We start from the raw sequence: 18,798 nt of genomic DNA, 5'->3' as shown, positions 1-18,798 counted from the left end.
TAGCCGTGTTTGTGCAGAATCAAGGCCATCTTTGTTGCTCACTCTGCTCCCCATCTCAGCAAGTAGGCTGAGAGTGAGCAAGAGGCTGGGAGGGGGCACAGCCCTAGGCTGCTCACTCGAGCACACAAGGGGTATTCCATGCCCTATAACATCATGCTCAGCAATAAAATTGGCAGTGGTTGGGCATTGGCCTGCTGGTGGGAGGTGCTAAGTGCCTGCTTTTGCATCACTTAGCTTTTGGGGTTTTTTTTTTTGTTTTTTTTTTTTTGTTTTGTTTGTTTTTTTTGTTTTGTTTTGGTTTTTTTTTGTTTGTTTGGTTTTTTTTTTTTTTTTTTTTTTTTTTTTTTGTTTGTTGTTTTTTTTTGTTTTTTGTTCCCCTTCACGTCTCAGCCCATGAAAAGTTTTCTCACTTTTACCCTTCGAATTCTGCCCCATCCTGCTAGCCTCAGTAGGGACTTATTTTCCAGCCAGGATCAACCCACATGCTTGTATATGTGTATAAAACTGGCCAGTCCAGTTTTAAATTCCAGGCAAGTTGTTTCACCATTCTTTTAGCTTAATTGAGGTTCTACTTATTTTGCTGAATTTTCTTGTAATTATCTCAAAACCCACACAGAAGGCAGTTCAACGTCTGCAATCCATCACTACTGCATGGTGATGCCTACCAGAAGGCTTCTTCTTTAATCAGTTAGAAGAACCCCTGTCTGTCAGATATAGTTAACTTAGATTATCAGTTGTAAATTGGTAAATCTTATGTTTATATATGCACTGGTAGTGGAGATGTTAAAAAAGTCATATGGCTTTTGTTCTTTAGAGAACTTACTGCATTGGGTATGTAGAATTCTTGTCTACAAGCAGCAAAAAATACTATGTTGGTGTTTGGCTTTTTCTGTAGTGGCAGATGGTTTTTTTAGATTATATGATAGACACCACTGTGCTCTGTGTTCATCATTGTGCTGGAGTTTGGTTAATTCAGAAACGCTCTTGGTAAACTCTTAGTCTTAGCTTCTCATTATAGATGTATGCTTTAGAGAAGTGGCAGATGTTTCATGTTCCCTGTAAGTAGAAATTGATTGTAATCTTGCTCTCGTGTATTTTTTATACATTTTGAGTTTCAATAATAATTAATTCATTTTGGCTGTTCCAGATATTTAGTTTGCTCTCGTTGGCTGCAAATCACTTGCAAGGGAGATACCATAAAACAGTTGAGCAAGAGGCTATGTGCAAATTTCTGACGGCTGTCTCTGACCACAGTGTTGGGTAAATACAGTTGTAGTGTAATTTTAGCTTATAAACATTCCTGAGAGATTGTATTTGTTCATATCAATGATTAAGTTGTTCTGATACATAATGTGTCTTTTTTGGAGTGCTGCCAAGAGTCCACAGTAAGTATATTAATGTACTACCATTTTTTCAAGATTGCAAAGTTCCTTGGCAATAAAAACAAAGAGCATGCTCTAGATTTTTCTTTCCTCTCATTTAGTGTAAAGTGTAGGAGAACCAGGGTCCAATGTCACTTCAGTTCATTTTAGCTCTGTTAAATCTGTATGCTCCCCTGTTGCATACTTCTGTGCTTATCTTCATTTGATGTTAAATTTTTGATGCTTTTGCTGAATGCCTGTGTTCAGTTTCATTGCCACTAAGAAGAGCTATACCCTTTTGTTTTTACTTGAATCAATTGGAGAGTCACCATTAAGTACAAACACTAGTTAAGCTCTGGAAGTTTTGGCAGAGCATGCCCCTGACCCTGAGGCTTGAAGGTGCCCTATGCCTGAAATCAGCATCTGCTTCAGCAACTTCAAAGATTTCTGATATGGTTTTGTACAAGAACTTGGCTAAGAAGTCCTTAACAAACTATCTGCTTGCGTTCTTGAGCTGCGTGGTCTTAAAAAGACAGCTTGCGGTGCCCATAATCTGTTCAGATTGGTCAGATTGCCCATGCTGAGCCAGTCCTGCTGAATTTGGAATGCTCAAGTTTTGTAGCATTAGGCTCATGGTCTGCTGGCAGTTCACAGGGTAGCAGTTCACAGTGAGGTAGTCTCAGATAGAGTACTTCAGGCAAAACCTCACCAAATTCTGTTTTTAGACTCCTAGAATCATTTAGGTTGGAAAACACTTCCATAGAGGCCTACCCTTGACCAAACACTACCACAACAACTAAACCTTAATACTACGCACCATGTCCAGTAATTTCTTATATTCTTCTAGGGATGGTGACTCAACCACCTGTCCCTGGGCAGCCTGTTCCAATGCTTCACCACTGTTTCAGTGAAGAAATTCCTCCTGATGTCCTGCCTGAACCTCCCTTGTGTCAGCTCTTGTCCTGTCTCTGATTCCCTGGGAGAAGAGGCCAACCCCCACCTGGCTACAGCCTCCTTTCAGGCAGTTATAGAGCGATAAGGTCTCCCCTGAGCCTCCTTTTCCCCATGCTAAAGAATCCCATCAGCCACTCCTCACACAACTTGCTCTCTAGACCCTTCACCACCTCCGTTGCCCTTCTCTGGACATGCTCCAACTCCTCAATGTCGTTCATGTAGTGAGAGGCCCAGAACTGGACACAGAACTTGAGGTGTGGCCTCACCAGTGCTGGGTGCAGGGGTACAATCTCTTCCCTAGTTGTGCTGGCCACACAATTTCTGATCCAAGCCAGGATGTTATTGGCCTTTTTGGACATCTGGACACATGCTGGCTCATATTCAGCTGTCATTGAGCACCCTAAAGTCCTTTTCTGCTGGGCTGCCTTCCAGACACTCCTCCCCAAGCCTGTTGCACTGCATGGGATTGTTAAGACCAAAGGGCAGCATGCAACACTTTGCCTTATTGAATGTGATACAACTGGTCTTTGCCCATTGATCCAGCCTGCCCGGATCCCTCTGCAGAGCCTTGTAACCCTCCATCAGATCAATGTTCTCACCCTGCTTGGTGTCATGTGTGAACTTACTCAGGATACCCTTGATCCCTTCATCCTGATCATTGATAAACTATTAAACAGGACCTGATTCCCTGGCTGCCCTGCACATGCTGTGTGATGGCACTCAAGATTGCTCCTTCAGTCTTTGAGGGGAAGAAGAGGCAGACCTTCATTTCAGGGCCTACAATAAGACAGAGCAAAGTGTTTCATAACTCAGGATTTTGGCAAAAGATTCATTGTAGCAAATGGAGTAGTCCTTTCAGGATTTTGTAGGATTTGCTCTTCTGTTTAATTCTTTAGATTACAGTTCATCTGATTGTTGAAAGCTGTTTAGTTATTTTTCCTCTGATGCTTTTATATCCCTTGGTAGAGTGGGGAATCAAAATTGATATTTTATATTAGTTTATAAATGTTAAACTCTGAACCTATAGTTCAGTGTTAACTACTTCCTCAATCTACCTTCTGAACAGTAGTCTTCTGGCAACTTTTTTGATGGAGTAATTTCCACAATTTTTATTTACAGACAGTCCTGTTTTCTTGGTAACTGTTTTGGGTTAACTGGAATGGGAAGGGTACCAGTTGTGAATTGAATCCAATTAATATGAATATTATCTGATAAGACTAGATAGTTATCTTCCTTAACTCCACTTCCACATTTTTTTCAGGTTTTTGTGACCCAAGTTTAACATTCATATGGAACGTTTTGTGACTTAAAATTATCTTTATGTATGAAAGTCATTCCCTTTGGTCTCAATTCAACTTATTAGACAGAAAAGACATCTAAAAATTTTTGATAGATTAAGCTGTATGCTTATAAGGTACTTCAGTTATCAGCAGGTGTGTGCAACTTCAGGTTCCTCACAACTGCTATGTCTGGGGAGCTTTTCTGTAACATTTTGTTATGGATGTCTTTTTTTTTCATCTCTTTTTATCCACTGTTTCCAACTTCGATCTCATTAATTATCTTTACAGTTCCTATTCAACTTTTCATGACATGGAAGTGTTTTTACATGGTCTTGGTCTGGAACACATTAGAGGATTATTGCAGGTAATTTTGTGGTATATTTTCTACCTGTGAAGTAAAAGCAAAATGCACCTACTGCATTAAAAAAAAAAGTTATATTGTTATATTACCATTAATATATTAATTCAAATAAATTCCTTAAACATAATTTTTTTTATAAAATGAGAAGTTAAACTGCAGTGGACTAAATTGGATATCTTGTTTATGTGCATTAGTCACAACATTTGATGGTTCTAAGCTAAACAGATCTTTCATTGCTTCAATAATGATGTTTTGTAGCTGGTTTTGTTCCTGGAAACTGAAGTAAAACGGGGAAGAAAATCAAGTTGAAACTGTTTTATTCTGAAATTCTTTTTGATGGCAGAAACCCCTTTGTTTTATACAGGAACAAGATATAGCTTTAAGACAACTTCTGACCATGCAAAAAGATGACTTAATACAGGTCAGTTTACTACTTTAGAATTTAATTTTACTTTGTCATCTTTTTAAAATGTTTTTTAATGTCTTGTCTTCTCATTAAAAATGTCCAACCTTGCAAGAATTCTTTCAACGTCTTCTGCAACTTCTTGAATTTTAATGTGAATATAGACAGGCTTTTTCTGAAGTATGTAATCTCACAGAACGAGTGATCAGGGATGAGGAGGAAATAGTTCTAGTTTAAATGTTAGTTGTTACCATTTTTAGTTTTTAATTGTGATTTCTCTGAAGGGAAGTCAGTGCTAGGATAAACAGTAGATAGTACTAAACAACTACTTTAGATGTGGTCCTCCTTTGTGAGGTGGTAATTTTTGTTGGAGAAAGAGGAGCTCTCTTACATTAGAATTGCTTAAATTGTAGAATCTTGTACCCCAAGCAGGTTTGTAAATCCTTATCTGCCCCAGAAAAAGGGCGAAAAGAGAAGATTTTGTTTCTTACAGTTCACTGCAGCTGGGAAGGTCAGTCTTTTGCTGTTTGCAAAGGTTGGTCTTTTGACTAAATGATGCATTATTACAAGGCTTCAGTTCTCAGCTGAGATGTGGTGAGTTGCTTTTCTTTATTCTTGCTGGATTTTTTCCTGTGGGAAGTGAAAGGAATTTTTGTGCTTACTGGAGGATGCTATAATAAAATTCAATTATAGGAGCCTCATTGGAACAATGTAAGTACTTCAGGCTGCAGGATTCTTCTGAGCATTTTGTACTGGGGAACTTCGGAATCTCTGGTCTGGCATTCCAAAGACACTTCGTAAAAACAGCCGCTTCAAGACTGCTCCCTGTACTGGAGCTAGCCATGTCCTTAGTGTCAGCTTTTTTTCTCCTAATCCTGGTACCAAGGAGGTGTGTGTTCTGGCAGCTGGATCCAACATTGTATTCCTTTAGAGTGGATGTCAACAAGGATTGTTTTGCTTGATGTTTTGTCTTGTAACTGAGTAGTTAATTTTTCTGACAGAACTCGCAAGTAATTCTGTATTCTCAGGGGGTGTTCATATAGAGCTTGGTCAATGAAGAGACTTTTAAGAGTTCATCTAGGGCAAAATATTGGAAGACATGTCAGTGTGTTTTGATGTTACTGCTTTTCTGAAGCCCCAGACCATTGGTGTCTTGCATCTTGGTGTCCTGCGATTTTTGGAACTCTAAAGCCTGTGTTGATAGTAGTTTTGTCCTTTAAGGAGACTCTTGTGGATTTCTTCTCATTACTGTGTGATCTGCTGTGTTGGGCATGATTGCATTAAACTGTAAATCTGCCTGAGTGTATGATCATACTGATCACTTGCTTTTGTAGTAGGTATTGTACTGCTTCTTTTTGTGCAGGGAACATTGTGGAAGAGGAGAGAATTGTGGACTTCAGTGAACGGCTGTGGTTCCCTGAAGCTTTATGGTTCCCTCTCCAAAGAGGTGTAATTTCACTCAAAATTATAGCTTCTGTCTCAGTGTTCTAAATTGTTCAAGGCTTGCTATTATAAAAACAGAAAAGCTTTAACAAACTGAAATAACTACAGGGATCAGCTAGTTCTATACAGGAAGATAATATCTGTAAGAATTGAATTGCTTTGTCTGTTAACTTTGCAACAGCAGGAAACAGTTCCTGAAAAATAAGTCATGCTTTGTGCATGGACATAAATTAATTAGTGAGTCTTCAGTTGAGAAGTTAACAAATGGCATAACACTCCTGGCTTATTAGCTCTTCATAAGTTATCCAAAATTCTTTATGCAGTCTTGTTTTAGAGCTCTGTAACGGTTTCTCCCCACGCTGCTGATAGAACAAATCTAATCTGTTTCCTAGTAACTTCAGATTTGAAAGTTTTTTACGGTGATGGCAGACTTTCAGCTAACAGCCAGCTGTTTTAAAGAGCCTGGATCTTATTACTACAAAGATTAATGACGACCTTTGATGGATGCCTCTGAACCAGGCTGCTTTGTATCCAGAGAACTGGGGAGAAATCCTGTCATTAACATGATAAGCTTTCCTCCATCAAACAATATAGGAAGATATTTTCTCTGTAAATATCTTTATCTGTATTCTACTACAGAGCCTAAACAATGAGTCTTTCAAGCTGAAATCCTTGCATTCCTTAAGCTTATAAACTATTCCATCCTAGCAAATATGTGTTCAATATACGGGGACATGTCTTTTCAACATTTGGAGGTTTTTGTCTGCACTACTTATGACACATTTTTTATTTTGTTTTAAGCATTTTTCTGATAAGATAGCAACAGAAGTAATTTCTCTTCTGGATGCATTTAGGACTAAAAAGGTTTCTTTCTTACATTTCATTTAATTTAGAATAATACATCAAAATTCAAAGTATAATCTAGAACTTTAACTACATAATTGGATAATTATCTGTCTACGTGCTTCTATATCACAGTTCCAGGACTCATTCCTCTGCCCCCACTCTGTGAAAAAAAGCATTTAATATTTGACCAAAATGTGTCAGATTATTAAATTAGTGGTTACTTGGGCAAAGTGGCATTGATGTAAGAGTTTGTGCATAGCTTCACTGGTTTTATCTGTGCAGTGTATCATCTTTCATGTGTTACAGCTATCTTATTCACCTCTTGTCATATTCATGCTGGAGTGAACTTGGGGCTTGGATTTTGAAGGGCTGCCTTATATGTATTTAAGCAAAGAATAAAATAGATGTTCCTAGAGTTGATCTGGCTAAAATTGAGAGTGCATATAGTCTCTTTTACAGATATGAGTAAATCATTGTACAGCACTTGCACATTCTTAAACATGGCCACTTCACAATAATACTTGCATAATTTGGACTGCAGAACACAAGTGAACCAACACCAACTTAAAAATTCGCTTATCCATCAAGAAAGGCTTATTGCACTGTGGTTGTTCCATGCAGTCATTACTGCATGAACAGTTAGGTTCTGGGTCACTTCGTGTTGTTGCAGAGATGATCTAGAAATTGGGAAGTAGTTTGGATTGATCTTTCAACCTTCGATCTCTTAAGTTCTGCACCTTTTACCACTAAATGCAGAATCAGTGTGGTGGTAGAAGGCTTTATCTATAGTGACATTTATCACATTCTTTACTTCCTGAGAAATATTTTCAATATGTGGTAGTGTTCAGTGATCCATTTGCAGAGGAACAAAACAATGTTTTATTTCTAAGGGAGCAAAGTACATCTTCCTGATATGCTGGTCAGAAAGCTGCATCCTGATTTGCTAGTTTCAGGAATGAGAAGGTGGAGTCAAAAGCAAAGGCAGTCTTCACAATAGATCCTACTTTAAGCAAGATAGTTTTAATTCCTCAAGAATAACTGCTTTGGTAGAAATCTGCTTACTTATTCATGATAAAATGACTGCTGTAATGCTTTGTAAGTCTTAAGAAAATATTAGTTCATACCAGGTAGGGCTCCACAGGGCAAACCTGAAAACTAATGCATTGAGCCAACTTACAGCTCAACACGAGTGAAGCAGATTATTCATACGAAACTCGGATCTTTCTATCTTAAGGCTGCTAGGGATATTTGCTAAAAAGACTTCAGTAGAATTCATTTAGGAATGAATGGAAACCTGTTAAAAAGTTCAAAAATTCTTGACACCTGTAGTTAAATTCCCAATGAATCTTGTTGGGATTTTTCATTACTGAAAAACTTACTTGTCTATAAACTTAACATAGTTTTGATATGTTTAAAGGTACACTTGTGAGCCCATAATTATTTTTTAGCTCTAATTGATGGAGAATCTAAAGGACAGTTTTATACACAGTGAACAATGAGTCTCGTAACATTGGGTCACAGAAAAAAGCAGGCCTTTCCGTAGGCGCAATCTCTTCCCTTGAATGTCGATTTGATGTGAGTTATCAGCTGTTCATTCAAAACTCTTTCTGACAGAAATCTGGGAGACTGCAAACACGAACATCTTCCAGATTTCTGAGAGTGCAGAAGGTAACTTCAAGTCCACAGAATATCAGTGAGGGTCCCATATAGTCTAGGTTTGGAGACTCTGAGATCCTTGCAGTCTCAAATGCAGGATTGGTCTACTCCTGTTGAGTCAGGTATTCAGTTGGTGCCTTAGGAGCAAAGTAAGAGGTTTTTTACTTGTGTGGAGGAGCATGTTAGGGCTGCTAACACCAGAAGTCCTGTGTTGCACAGCAGCCTGTCAGATGAGCAAGGGAAATACTGAATGTGCCACAAAAGCATTTATTTTTTAACAAATGAACTATTCTTTTTCATTATGTGTTCTGCAAGAAAACTCTCAGTCTAGGATTTAAATATGATTTAAAATTTAATCTGGGATACTTGGTGGATAGCACAGCTGCCAGTGTTTTCTGCTCCAGGCATCACTTGGAGAATCTGTTACATAGTATGTATCTTTTTTTGTTTTCCTTTAGTTAAAAAAGATGTTTTCCTCTAAAATTTGATGCAGATTTGATAATTTCCACTCTTTCTGAGTTAATGCTGTATCACCATCATGATGATTTGTTATCTTGCTGTCAGAGATGACTCAGATAATTCTGAAATGGAAAGCCTAACATCCTGACAAGACAGGGGTACTTAGGCAAACTGCTATTATTATTTTTTAATAAACCCTAAACAGATTTTCTGAGTATCCTGTGCAGTTTCAGTTTGGCAGTTCTTGTCATTTTGTTCTGCATCACTGAAGGTTTTCTGTGGTTTTATTTTTTCCTTTGTCACTTACATACATTGTAGCTGGTTGCAATAACTTAAAAAGAATTTCTTTTAAATCTTAATATTTAGAAACTAGTGAAATGTGTTGCTATACTGTTATGTCTAGTAAGTTTAAAAGTAAATCATATTTGGAATTACTCTTTACATTTAAGATTGGCATTACAAATCCTGGAGATCAACAGAAACTCCTAGATGCTATTAATGATCTGCAAGTGGAAGAAAAAAAATTTGAAGACATCTCTGAAATTATGAAGCTGGAATTGAGGTATTAACAGTATATCTAAGGAAATGGAAGTGAAATGTTAACAATTTAAGGTGACCGTGTTATTTTCTGTGGCTCAGAGGTAAAATTGTCTCACACCTTACCCTTAATGCATAACATTCATGAGAATATGCAAGTTAGTAGATTATGAGAGCTGGTGGTGGTTCTGTTTTGCACAAAGAAGGTTGGGAGCTTAGACAAGGTAGGCTCTGTTAGCCTTCCAGTCAAATCTGTCTGATTTTAAGATGCAATAAAAAAATTGTGGGAGGGAGGGATGCATATAGCTTCTGCATAGGCCTTTAATTTTCAACTCGTAAAATAATATCTTGTACATGTGTATCTTAAATCATAAATGCTACTTCTGTTTAGATTCCAAATTTTTTCATTGTTTTTCTCTTCCACTGGAAGCAGTTTTAACTGGCTTCTAAAATATCTCATTTTTTTATCTTGCCAATTAAGAAGTTTAGAAGCTATTTTCCTTATCGTAGATTATATATATATATATCAGTAGGTTTGTAAGGAAATTTTTTTAAGAAAGTGTTACTTTTTCTGACTCCCATTCCAACTTGGTACTTTTTCCTAGTATAGTATAAAGGCATCAGCTCTGCAACACCTCTCACACTTTTAGTGTAGTCTTGTGCAGTACCATAGAAGCCAGGCCCAAGCTGAGAGGTATGTTCCTTAGCAACCTTATTAAACTTATTAAGTTCCCTAAGCACTGCTAGAGCACTCCACATCCAGCACAAAATGAAAAATGAAGTATATAGTAAGTACAGGGGAGCCTTAAGATTTCTAAAATCTCTTATCCTTTATATGTAAGTTTGTTTTTTTTTTTTTCTGGCAGACACACCTAGACCTCAATTTAAATTCCATGTTCATATCTTTCCTCTTCCTAGTTCTCCAACTTATAGAAGTATAGCTACTAAAAATGGATTAGGTAGTAAAGGTTCAGTTCCTCTATGAAGTGTGTGTATTTCCCTCTTGACTAGTGATCTGACAGCTGTACTGGTACTCTCCTAGATATCCCTTCCCTCTCCAAAATACTGGTGAGAGCTGTCTGTACTACTTAAATGCTGTCTGTACTACTTAAATGCTGTAAGTCCCTGTTAGCTATGTTGTTTACGGGCCTAAAGAATATGCTTGGGTTCAAATTCAATCTGTACATGTCTCTGTGCTTTGGAGGAAAATGAATTGCACTGACACTGTGCATTAGCAGTCATGTCATGATGTCATCCTGCCATAGTTGTCTTTAGAGTCCCAGTTCCATGAAACTGTCCAGTATGCATTCCACTCCCAACCAATCATTCGTACACTGATTGCTCCCAGTGCTGGTATCTTTATCCATTACTGTGTTTATGAAAAAGAGACTTTGTGGCTTGCTTGAGGAATGTTTTTGCATCACAATACAAAGTTTGAGCTGTCGGACTTGGGAGGACATACAAGGCATTTGAGGAAGCTCTTGAACAGCTGAGATGGGCTGGAAGAGCAGGGAGTTCGTGTCCTGATAGAGGACTTCGATGTTTCTTCTGGTCTGTGAGGAGATTTCATTCAGAGATCACTCAGAGATAAGGAATTGGCTGGATATTCACACTGGGCAAGAGTTGTGGGCAACAGCTCAATGTCCAGATGAATACTAGTAACAAGTGACACTCCTCAGGGGTTGGTGTTGGGACTGGTGCTGTTTAATATCTCTGCTGGAGACATGGAGACTGGGATTGAGTACACCCTCAGTATGTGTACCAATGACACAGAGCTGTGTGGTGTGTTGGAGGGAAGGGATACCATCCAGGGCAGATCTTGACAGCTTTGAGTGGTGGGTGCATGAAATTCAACAAGGCCAAGTGTAAGTGTCCTGGGTCAGGGCAATCTCAAGCAGAAGTACAAGCTGGACAGAGAGTGGATTGAGAGCAGCCCTGAGGAGATGGACTTGGGAATGTTGGTTGATGAGAATTACAGAAACACAGAATATCCTGAGTTGGAAGGACCCACAAGGATCATCAGATTCAGCTCCTGGAAGAAGCTCCACATGACCCAACAAATGTGCACTTGCAGCTCAGAAGGCCAATTGTATCCTGGGCTGCATCAAAAGAGGAGTGGCCAGCAGTTTGAGAGGGGATTCTCCCTGTCTACTCCACTCTCATGATACTCCACCTGGACTACTGCTACCAACTCCAAGACCTCCAGCATAAGAAGGACACCAGCCTGGAGGGAGTTCCAAAGAGGGCCACAAAGATGAACAAGAGGGCTGGAGCACCAGTCCTCTGAAGACAGGCTGAGAGACTTGGGGGTGTTCAGCTTGGAGGAGAGAGGATCTAAAAGGGGCCTACCAGAGATCTGGAGAAAGACTTTTTACAAGGGCATGTAATGATAGGACCAGGGGGAATGGCTTCAAATTGATGGAAGGCAGGTTTAGATGAGATGTAAGAAAGAAATTCTCTACTGTGAAGGTAGTGAGGTACTAGAATAAGTTGCCCAGAAAAGCTGTGGATGTCCCATTCCTAGAAGTGATCCAGGCCAGTTTGGATGGGACTTTGAGCAAGCTGGTCTAGTGGAAGGTGTCCCTATCCATGGCAGAGGGATTGGAGCTAAATCATCTGTAAGGTCCCTTCCAACCCAGATATTCTATGATTCTGTAATTCTCCATCAAAACAACTGTGTACTTTCAAAAGAGAATCCTGCAAATATGTGCATGTGCTGCAGTACTGAAGAACTAAACTTCCAGCGTGCAGGAGGATATAAACCAGTGTGATAACAGCATCTGAACCATTTGTATTAAAATAGAGGCTTTGCTGCTGAGCTGAGGTGGTAGACCAGGGATCTCTTGGGTGCCTTTGGAAATGGATGTTGACTCTTCAGCAAGCAAAAATAAGCTACAGTTTAAGGGGACTTTGCCCAGTTTAAGCTTTAGGCATTTTCATGTTAAAGTGTATGCTTTTTTCAGATTGTTCCACAGTAGTGTTTAGTACATACATTCAAGCAGAGCAGCTTAAAAATTTGAACAGAGGAAGTAAGCAGAGAAACACAAAAAATTATCCATTCACTGTGTGTGGCCAAATACAATGAAATATCCACACAGTATCTGGTGCAGTCTCACACACCAGTGACATATCTTATTCCTAGTATAGTGTGGGTTTAGATCATATGTAGTTCTCAAAAGCAGAAAATAATTGATTAATTAAAGTTTGAAGTACACAAAATATGACAGCACTTCAGTTATGGCAAGCACCGCATAGTTTTGTAGAAAATTGCCTGACATGTATTCTAGGCATCTGACCTTTAGACTAAAATCTTTGGCTATGTTTACATGCTATTATATAAAGATTTTACTTCTCACTTGTTCAAAGTCATTCTCTGAGAAGGAGAATCAGTCATTAAGTCATAGAAAAACTAACATAGTAGAAAATCTTGAACTGATTGATTATAAACTTACGGAGTGTCCAGCACTGTGTAGCCACTGGTGTTTTGACAGCCATTAATTCTTTCTTAAAGTGATTATTCTTTGAATACGTTATTTCCATTTCTAAGTATAAGAGCATGTCACTGCAACAGGTATAAAATTCTATGAAAATGGGGAGTTTTTAAAGGACTATGGTGTAGTGAAGTAGTATGATGAAATAAATGTTTTTCTTTTTCCCCCCTCCCTAATTCAAGCCCATGACATACTTTATATTTGCCAAGAATCCTTCCAGAACTCCAAAAGATACTCTCCTTTGTAATGAAACACAAAAGGTGCCAGCTAAAAAGTCATCTAAGTAGAAGAAAATACTTATGATTATGACTTGACTATGGTAATATGGGAGAAGCTTTCAGACTATCTCCAGATGTTTAGTGTTTGGGCTCTTTTCCTGAAATACTCAGTTCAGTTACATTGTTCTGAAACAAGCAGTAGTTTATTTTATAAAAACAAACTATTAAGCTTTTGTACTTTTCCATTTTCATGAAAACCATGTCCGGTACTGGTTTTAAACCTCCAGCATACCTATTAATGCTTCTATATATTTCTGTTTTAAATGTTAAAGTCTTAACAGTTCAGCACTATTGCAAATCACAGATGTCCTGAGCAGTGGCAGAAATTTTACTCACAATGATCCTGTCCCCAAAGTTGAAGGAAAGCACACTATGATGCTCAATGGCCTAAATTCAATCTCCATTTAGATACATGCACTGCATTGGCATGTAGCTTAGTTTAGCTGTTTGACAAATTTCGTGGATACCTTTTTGCCTTCAGAAGAAAGAAGCAAGTGCTTGTGAGTATGTTGCATTTAGGTTTAATAGCATATTGCCTAGGGAATGGGGGAATGTTGGAGTCTGAGTTAGTTTATGCAGATCCTATGGATTTGCAGAACAAGAAATTCTGCAGTAGGAACTTGAAATTGTCTCTGTTTTGGTCCTGCCTATTATTGACCCAAATAGCTTAGAGTTAGCAGAAACTTTCCTACTGGAGATACAGACACTTCTCAGGAGTTTCAGAATTTGAGAGCTCACTCAGTAAAAGCAATTGGATGATCTTCTTCCTTGCCCTCTTTCCCTCTTCCTGGTGAGCAGCAACAAGTTTCTGGCTGGCACCATGACTTATGACTAAAATTCTCTGACATTCCAGTAAAACTGAGTCAGTGTCATGTGGAAGTTCTAGAAACTTAAAGCTGAAAATAATCTGTTAAATTTTTCTATCCTTCTCTCCACTTCTTGGAGACATGGGTCAAACTAATTTTGAGAGTTGACTTCCTGCTTGTGTTTGAGCACCAAGTAAAATTTTTCTTTAAAATAGATAACATCAGATAATTTAGGCTCTGAGGTATATGTTTCCAGATCCAAGGGCCAAGACAATATTACTGAATTCTTCTTTTCTTCAACTCTGTTGGAGACTATGTTACCCTAAACCTAGTCATTTCAGTCCTAGCTCCAAAGTACAAACCAGTCTTTTTCTCTCACATCTACCTCAAAAATGTAAGCTGCAGGTCAGAAATTTTGTCCTTCAAAAATAAGGCAGTGGAGGGAGGGGATGGGACAAACAAGGGGGAAAAAAAAAAACCCCAACAACTTGCTAAAATGTTAAATGTCTCACACCTACTCACTTTTAAAATTATACTGTTTTTTTTGTATCTTATGAAACTCCATGTCTAACTCACTAGCCAGTGTTGAAAATCCATATGTGATATTCAGCATGCAAGAAGTTACAGCATTTGACAAATAACAAAATATTTTCTTTTTCTAGTGAAGATGAATTGCTCAAGTTTCTTCAGAAGTTGGATAAAGAGTGTAGTAAGCTGATCATTCCTGTGCAGACCATGAATAACCATTTCCTCAAGAATTCTCACAAGGTATTCAAACAGACAGAATATTGATTTAGAGTGCATTATTCCGCCTTGTAAAATAAAAACTATGAATATTCATCAACCATCTTGGTTATTACATCGTTATAGAAAGCTGTCCAATGCTCTTTCTCTAAAGGACACTTCTTAAAAATAATATATTTCAAGGAGGCCATAGAGCTAAAGGAGATAGATTTGTTTCTTCATGTTTCTACTGATAGGAGAGTTAAATTGACAAAAGTTTCCAACAAAGGTTGCTAGGGAGTAGTAGCTTATTGTGCATAAATCATACAATTAAAACCCAGCAAAAATGCAGTTATAGACCTTTTCTGGCAATGTCTTTTGTGATACACAAACTGTAGAATACTAAATTAAAATCTACAATTATGTAATTATGGCAAATAACTGTAATTATTAACAGATGGTACTGCAGTGGGCACCAACTGAATGTTATATTGAAGTCTGCAAAGACGTGATTTGCAGTGTTAAAAAGTTGGGAGAAGAAGTTGGCAAACTGAAGGACCTCGTGGTGGAGGTGGGTGTGTGTGAGTGAGTCTGTTAAATACTGTGTACAAGTTTCTGATGCAACCTCAAATGTGACATCCCTCAGGGAAATGTTTCATACCTTGGTCTGCCAAAGGCTGTTTAGCCTTAGCTTGGATATTGCATCAATCTCTCCCCCTTCCACCTTTTCATGGACAGAAAGAGAAATAATCTCTAATATTCCAGAGAAGTGTGGAGAATCTCCAAAAGAAAGCATAATCTATCTTTTTCTTTATACTGCATGAAAGAATTAATTGGAATGTATCCCTGTGTTCTTGGGCAACCACTGTGGCATAGAGGCCATGCTGAATACTTAGACTCTTACTTTTTAATTAAGGAATCTTTTGTTTAGAATTATTGACTCACAAGAAGATACTAAGGTTTTATGGATTGAATGGGAGGCATCCCAGATAACTCTGCAGAGTGACAAAAGAAGAGGGTGGGAGAGGTCAAGGCTAGATGTTAGCACCACATCAGTCATTCTCAAGCCAACACAGTGACACTCTCTTGTCAGATGGGGTCATTTTAAGTAATAGGCTGGTAAAATGAACGGCTGCTGGGGTAGGGTAAATGGAGCATCAGTGTCAGAAAGGAATCTGTTGCTGAACGAAGCCATGTGGAACTCAGACCTTGGGTATAATGCTACTAATGCAATTTCCTGTAGTTTAAGTTAATTTAATGTAATATAACAGCCTTCTCCCAATAAATCCCTTAACACAAAATATATTAAGAGGTAGTGACTATGGCAAAGAACTCACTAGCTATTTATTCCTTTTTTTGCATATGCAATCATCAGTTGTGTATATATTTGCCTCCTATATATGCAGGCCAGTTATAAGGACTGGGAGGGTTCCAAGTTTCGTGCCACTTGACTATCTGTACGTAAGGTTTTATGGCTGTTGAGATGAAGCATGGTGTCTTTGTATCTTGTGTGAAACAGCCTTCTAATTACTTCAAAAATGCAAATCCTTCTTTTTAAAATCCTGTTATGTTTTATGAGTTTCACTTACGAATACTTAAACACAAGACATTTTTGTGCTACTTTACTTATGATGGAGCACTTTTGAATGTAGAGCACCCAAGTGTTTATTATGAACTGGTGAATGTAAGTGAAACAGTTAAACCTCTTACATAAAATATTTGTGTACATTCCCTTGAAGTTTTCAGTACTGTTTGCTAAGCTTAGTCATGACAAAACTTTGCCAGCAGTACATGTCTTAGCATATAATTTTTGAAAGTACAGTAAATGAGACAGCCTTCCAAACATTGTAAAGTAAGGTAGGAAATCAGAACCTAACCCTGCTGTCCTTTATGACAAGGCTCCACTCAGGTGCAACATGTATTTAAGAAGGCACTTGTTAGGTATTTTCCACTCTCCCTTTAATTTCGAGTAAGTCTAGCCTGTTACATATTTAACTTCCTTTTTAAATAAACAGTTTTTTTAGTAATTAAATGGCAGAAGTTCTAGTTAAAATATTTGACAGAGTTCAATTATTTTGTTATTAGAGTTTTGTAGCATCTAATAATAGTAGTGGTTTACTCCTTAGTAATTAAGTTTATAAATGAACAGTTTGTTTTTCTTCTATATGTTACAGAGTAATTGAACATCAGATAAGAGGAATGTTTACACACATTTATTTCAAATTAAGTAGGACAGAGACAGAAAGAAGTAATATCAATCCTAGATGTATGCAGATTCTTACAACTGGGTACTTTATAATTTACTTAAGAAGCTCTCGCACTAACTTTTTTTTTTTTTACACTTTTTACATGGATTTAACATCTGTCTCAGTATGACGAGAAGAATAAACCTAACCAAGTGAAACTTCGAGAAAAAGCAGCCTCCTTGGAAAAAAGATTAGTAAAAATGGGAGTGGTAACATTGCTTGGATTCGGTTTTTTCTTATGTGTAATTAAATTAGTAGCAAAGAGAACCTGAATTTAAGTTTAGTGCTGTTTCTCATCATATCTGTAGTAATTGTATCTCGTATGAACTTTGAACTAAAAATAAAGTTACTAAAAATTAAAACAGTTACTTAAGAGTATCTTAGGGTTTTATTTTGAAATTCATTGTTTGTATAGAATGTAGGTCTAAAATCTTGTCAAAGCTGCTTTTCTTTTTTGCCATAAAATTGTGATTATTGGTTAGTGATTAATAGTTTTGGTTTTTTAGTTTTACCTGTTCAGAGGTGAATATAAGCAAATTCTGATTGTATATTACATGCTTGTATTTAAAATTATAATGCAGATGTGTTCTGGGGCTTGGCAGGGTTTAAAATATTTTAAGTATCACTTTCAATTTTGTGTTGATAAAGATCTTTTCTCCTGCAGAGAGATACACTTATTTTTTTCTTTTCACAATCAAGAGAATTGTGGAGCTCTTGTTCCATTTTGTCTAAAAAGTCATTTCCCATTGAACTATGATACTTAAATTATGCCTGAAATCTGCTTCCGTAGGGATACTCACCTCTATTAAGAGTTTCATCAGATCTATTAAAAGCATTATAGTAGTACTTTGCTGTAAGAATGCAGACAACTTAGAAGGCATGGCAGCTTGGTTTTTCTTTGTCTGGTCTTTCACTACAAATTTTTTCTTAATATTTTCTCCACTTAAAAAGGTGTTTGTAATTCCACAGTGAAACATTTGTAACTGGTTTTTATCTGCTTACTAAACCAGGTATGTTGGGGAAAAAAGGAAGTTGGTGTAAGTGAATTCAAACTAGTTATGTTTTTGCAGGTTTCAGTAAACATCTGTAAAAATGCTGAATATTTTGGAAGGAACATTTTTCTTTCAAAATGAAGCAAAAAGAGTCTAAAAAAATATAAACCTGATTGGGTGTGTGAAATGTGGTCACTGAGTTTTCAGAGTCTTAGTCTTAGAGTCTTAACCTTTGGTATTCCCTCTGGAGACTAGTAAGGAGAAGATAAAAACTTGGGTGCTATTCCAGTCATTGTCACTGCTGTTTTCTGCTTTTCTTAGAGAATTGCATTGGGTGTTAGTGTGTTGCCTTGTTACTGCAATTGTCCTTCAATGCCAGAAACATCCTACAGAGTGATGAGGCCAGAGGCAAAAACAACATAATTTGGGTTTTTTTTCTGCTCCCAAACTGGTGTCAGAGGGGATAAGCTGTATTCACCACCACCATCTACCAGAAGTGGAAATGAACATTCTGTCAGCCTGAGCAAAGTATATAAAAGGAAATACTTAAAAAACAGTTCTCCGGTTCTTCATATTACTGTAGAATTAATCCTAAACTAACAGGGCACATATTGTGAAAGGTAGAACCTGTTATATACATACCACTCCTCCTCTAATCAGCTCAAAATACGGTTCAAATGCAGTTTGCTTAGTGATGGGTTGACTCAGAGGTTGTACTGGAACTTTGACACCTAATGTTTTTTGGGAGTTTCTGTTGGGTGAAGGTGTTTGGGGTTTCTGGGGTTGGTAGTGGAGGGGGAGTGGCCAGGCATGTTGTACAGCCTGCTTCCTACATGTACTTTTGCATTAAGTGGAATTATTTCAACTGCTCATAAGGTTTCTGCCCTTCAAAAGATTCTGCTTCTTAACCCTTACTTCCCCACTTAAGTGACAAATTGCATTAACAAAGCAGCTTCGAAGGA

General features: G+C 37.7%; 1 protein-coding gene across 2 annotated transcripts in view; it reads left to right on the top strand.

Moving 5' to 3' along the window:
* ASZ1 (ankyrin repeat, SAM and basic leucine zipper domain containing 1) overlaps positions 1-17,212 on the top strand; it is a 35,874-nt gene extending 18,662 nt beyond the window's left edge. For both annotated transcript variants that reach the window (XM_053943005.1, XM_053943004.1), the window contains exons 7-13: positions 1,148-1,260; positions 3,884-3,959; positions 4,321-4,377; positions 9,213-9,325; positions 14,538-14,643; positions 15,056-15,169; positions 16,970-17,212. In XM_053943005.1, the coding sequence (XP_053798980.1) occupies positions 1,148-1,260; positions 3,884-3,959; positions 4,321-4,377; positions 9,213-9,325; positions 14,538-14,643; positions 15,056-15,169; positions 16,970-17,116 (726 nt within the window). In that variant the 3' untranslated portion in view covers positions 17,117-17,212. The remainder of the gene's footprint in view (positions 1-1,147; positions 1,261-3,883; positions 3,960-4,320; positions 4,378-9,212; positions 9,326-14,537; positions 14,644-15,055; positions 15,170-16,969) is intronic.
* Positions 17,213-18,798: the final 1,586 nt, after the last annotated feature.

Source organism: Vidua chalybeata, chromosome 5, assembly GCF_026979565.1.
Source record: "Vidua chalybeata isolate OUT-0048 chromosome 5, bVidCha1 merged haplotype, whole genome shotgun sequence".
Classification (NCBI taxonomy): Eukaryota; Metazoa; Chordata; class Aves; order Passeriformes; family Viduidae; genus Vidua; species Vidua chalybeata.
Note: the sequence above shows the minus strand (reverse complement) of the source record. Positions and strands in the feature narration are given on the sequence as shown.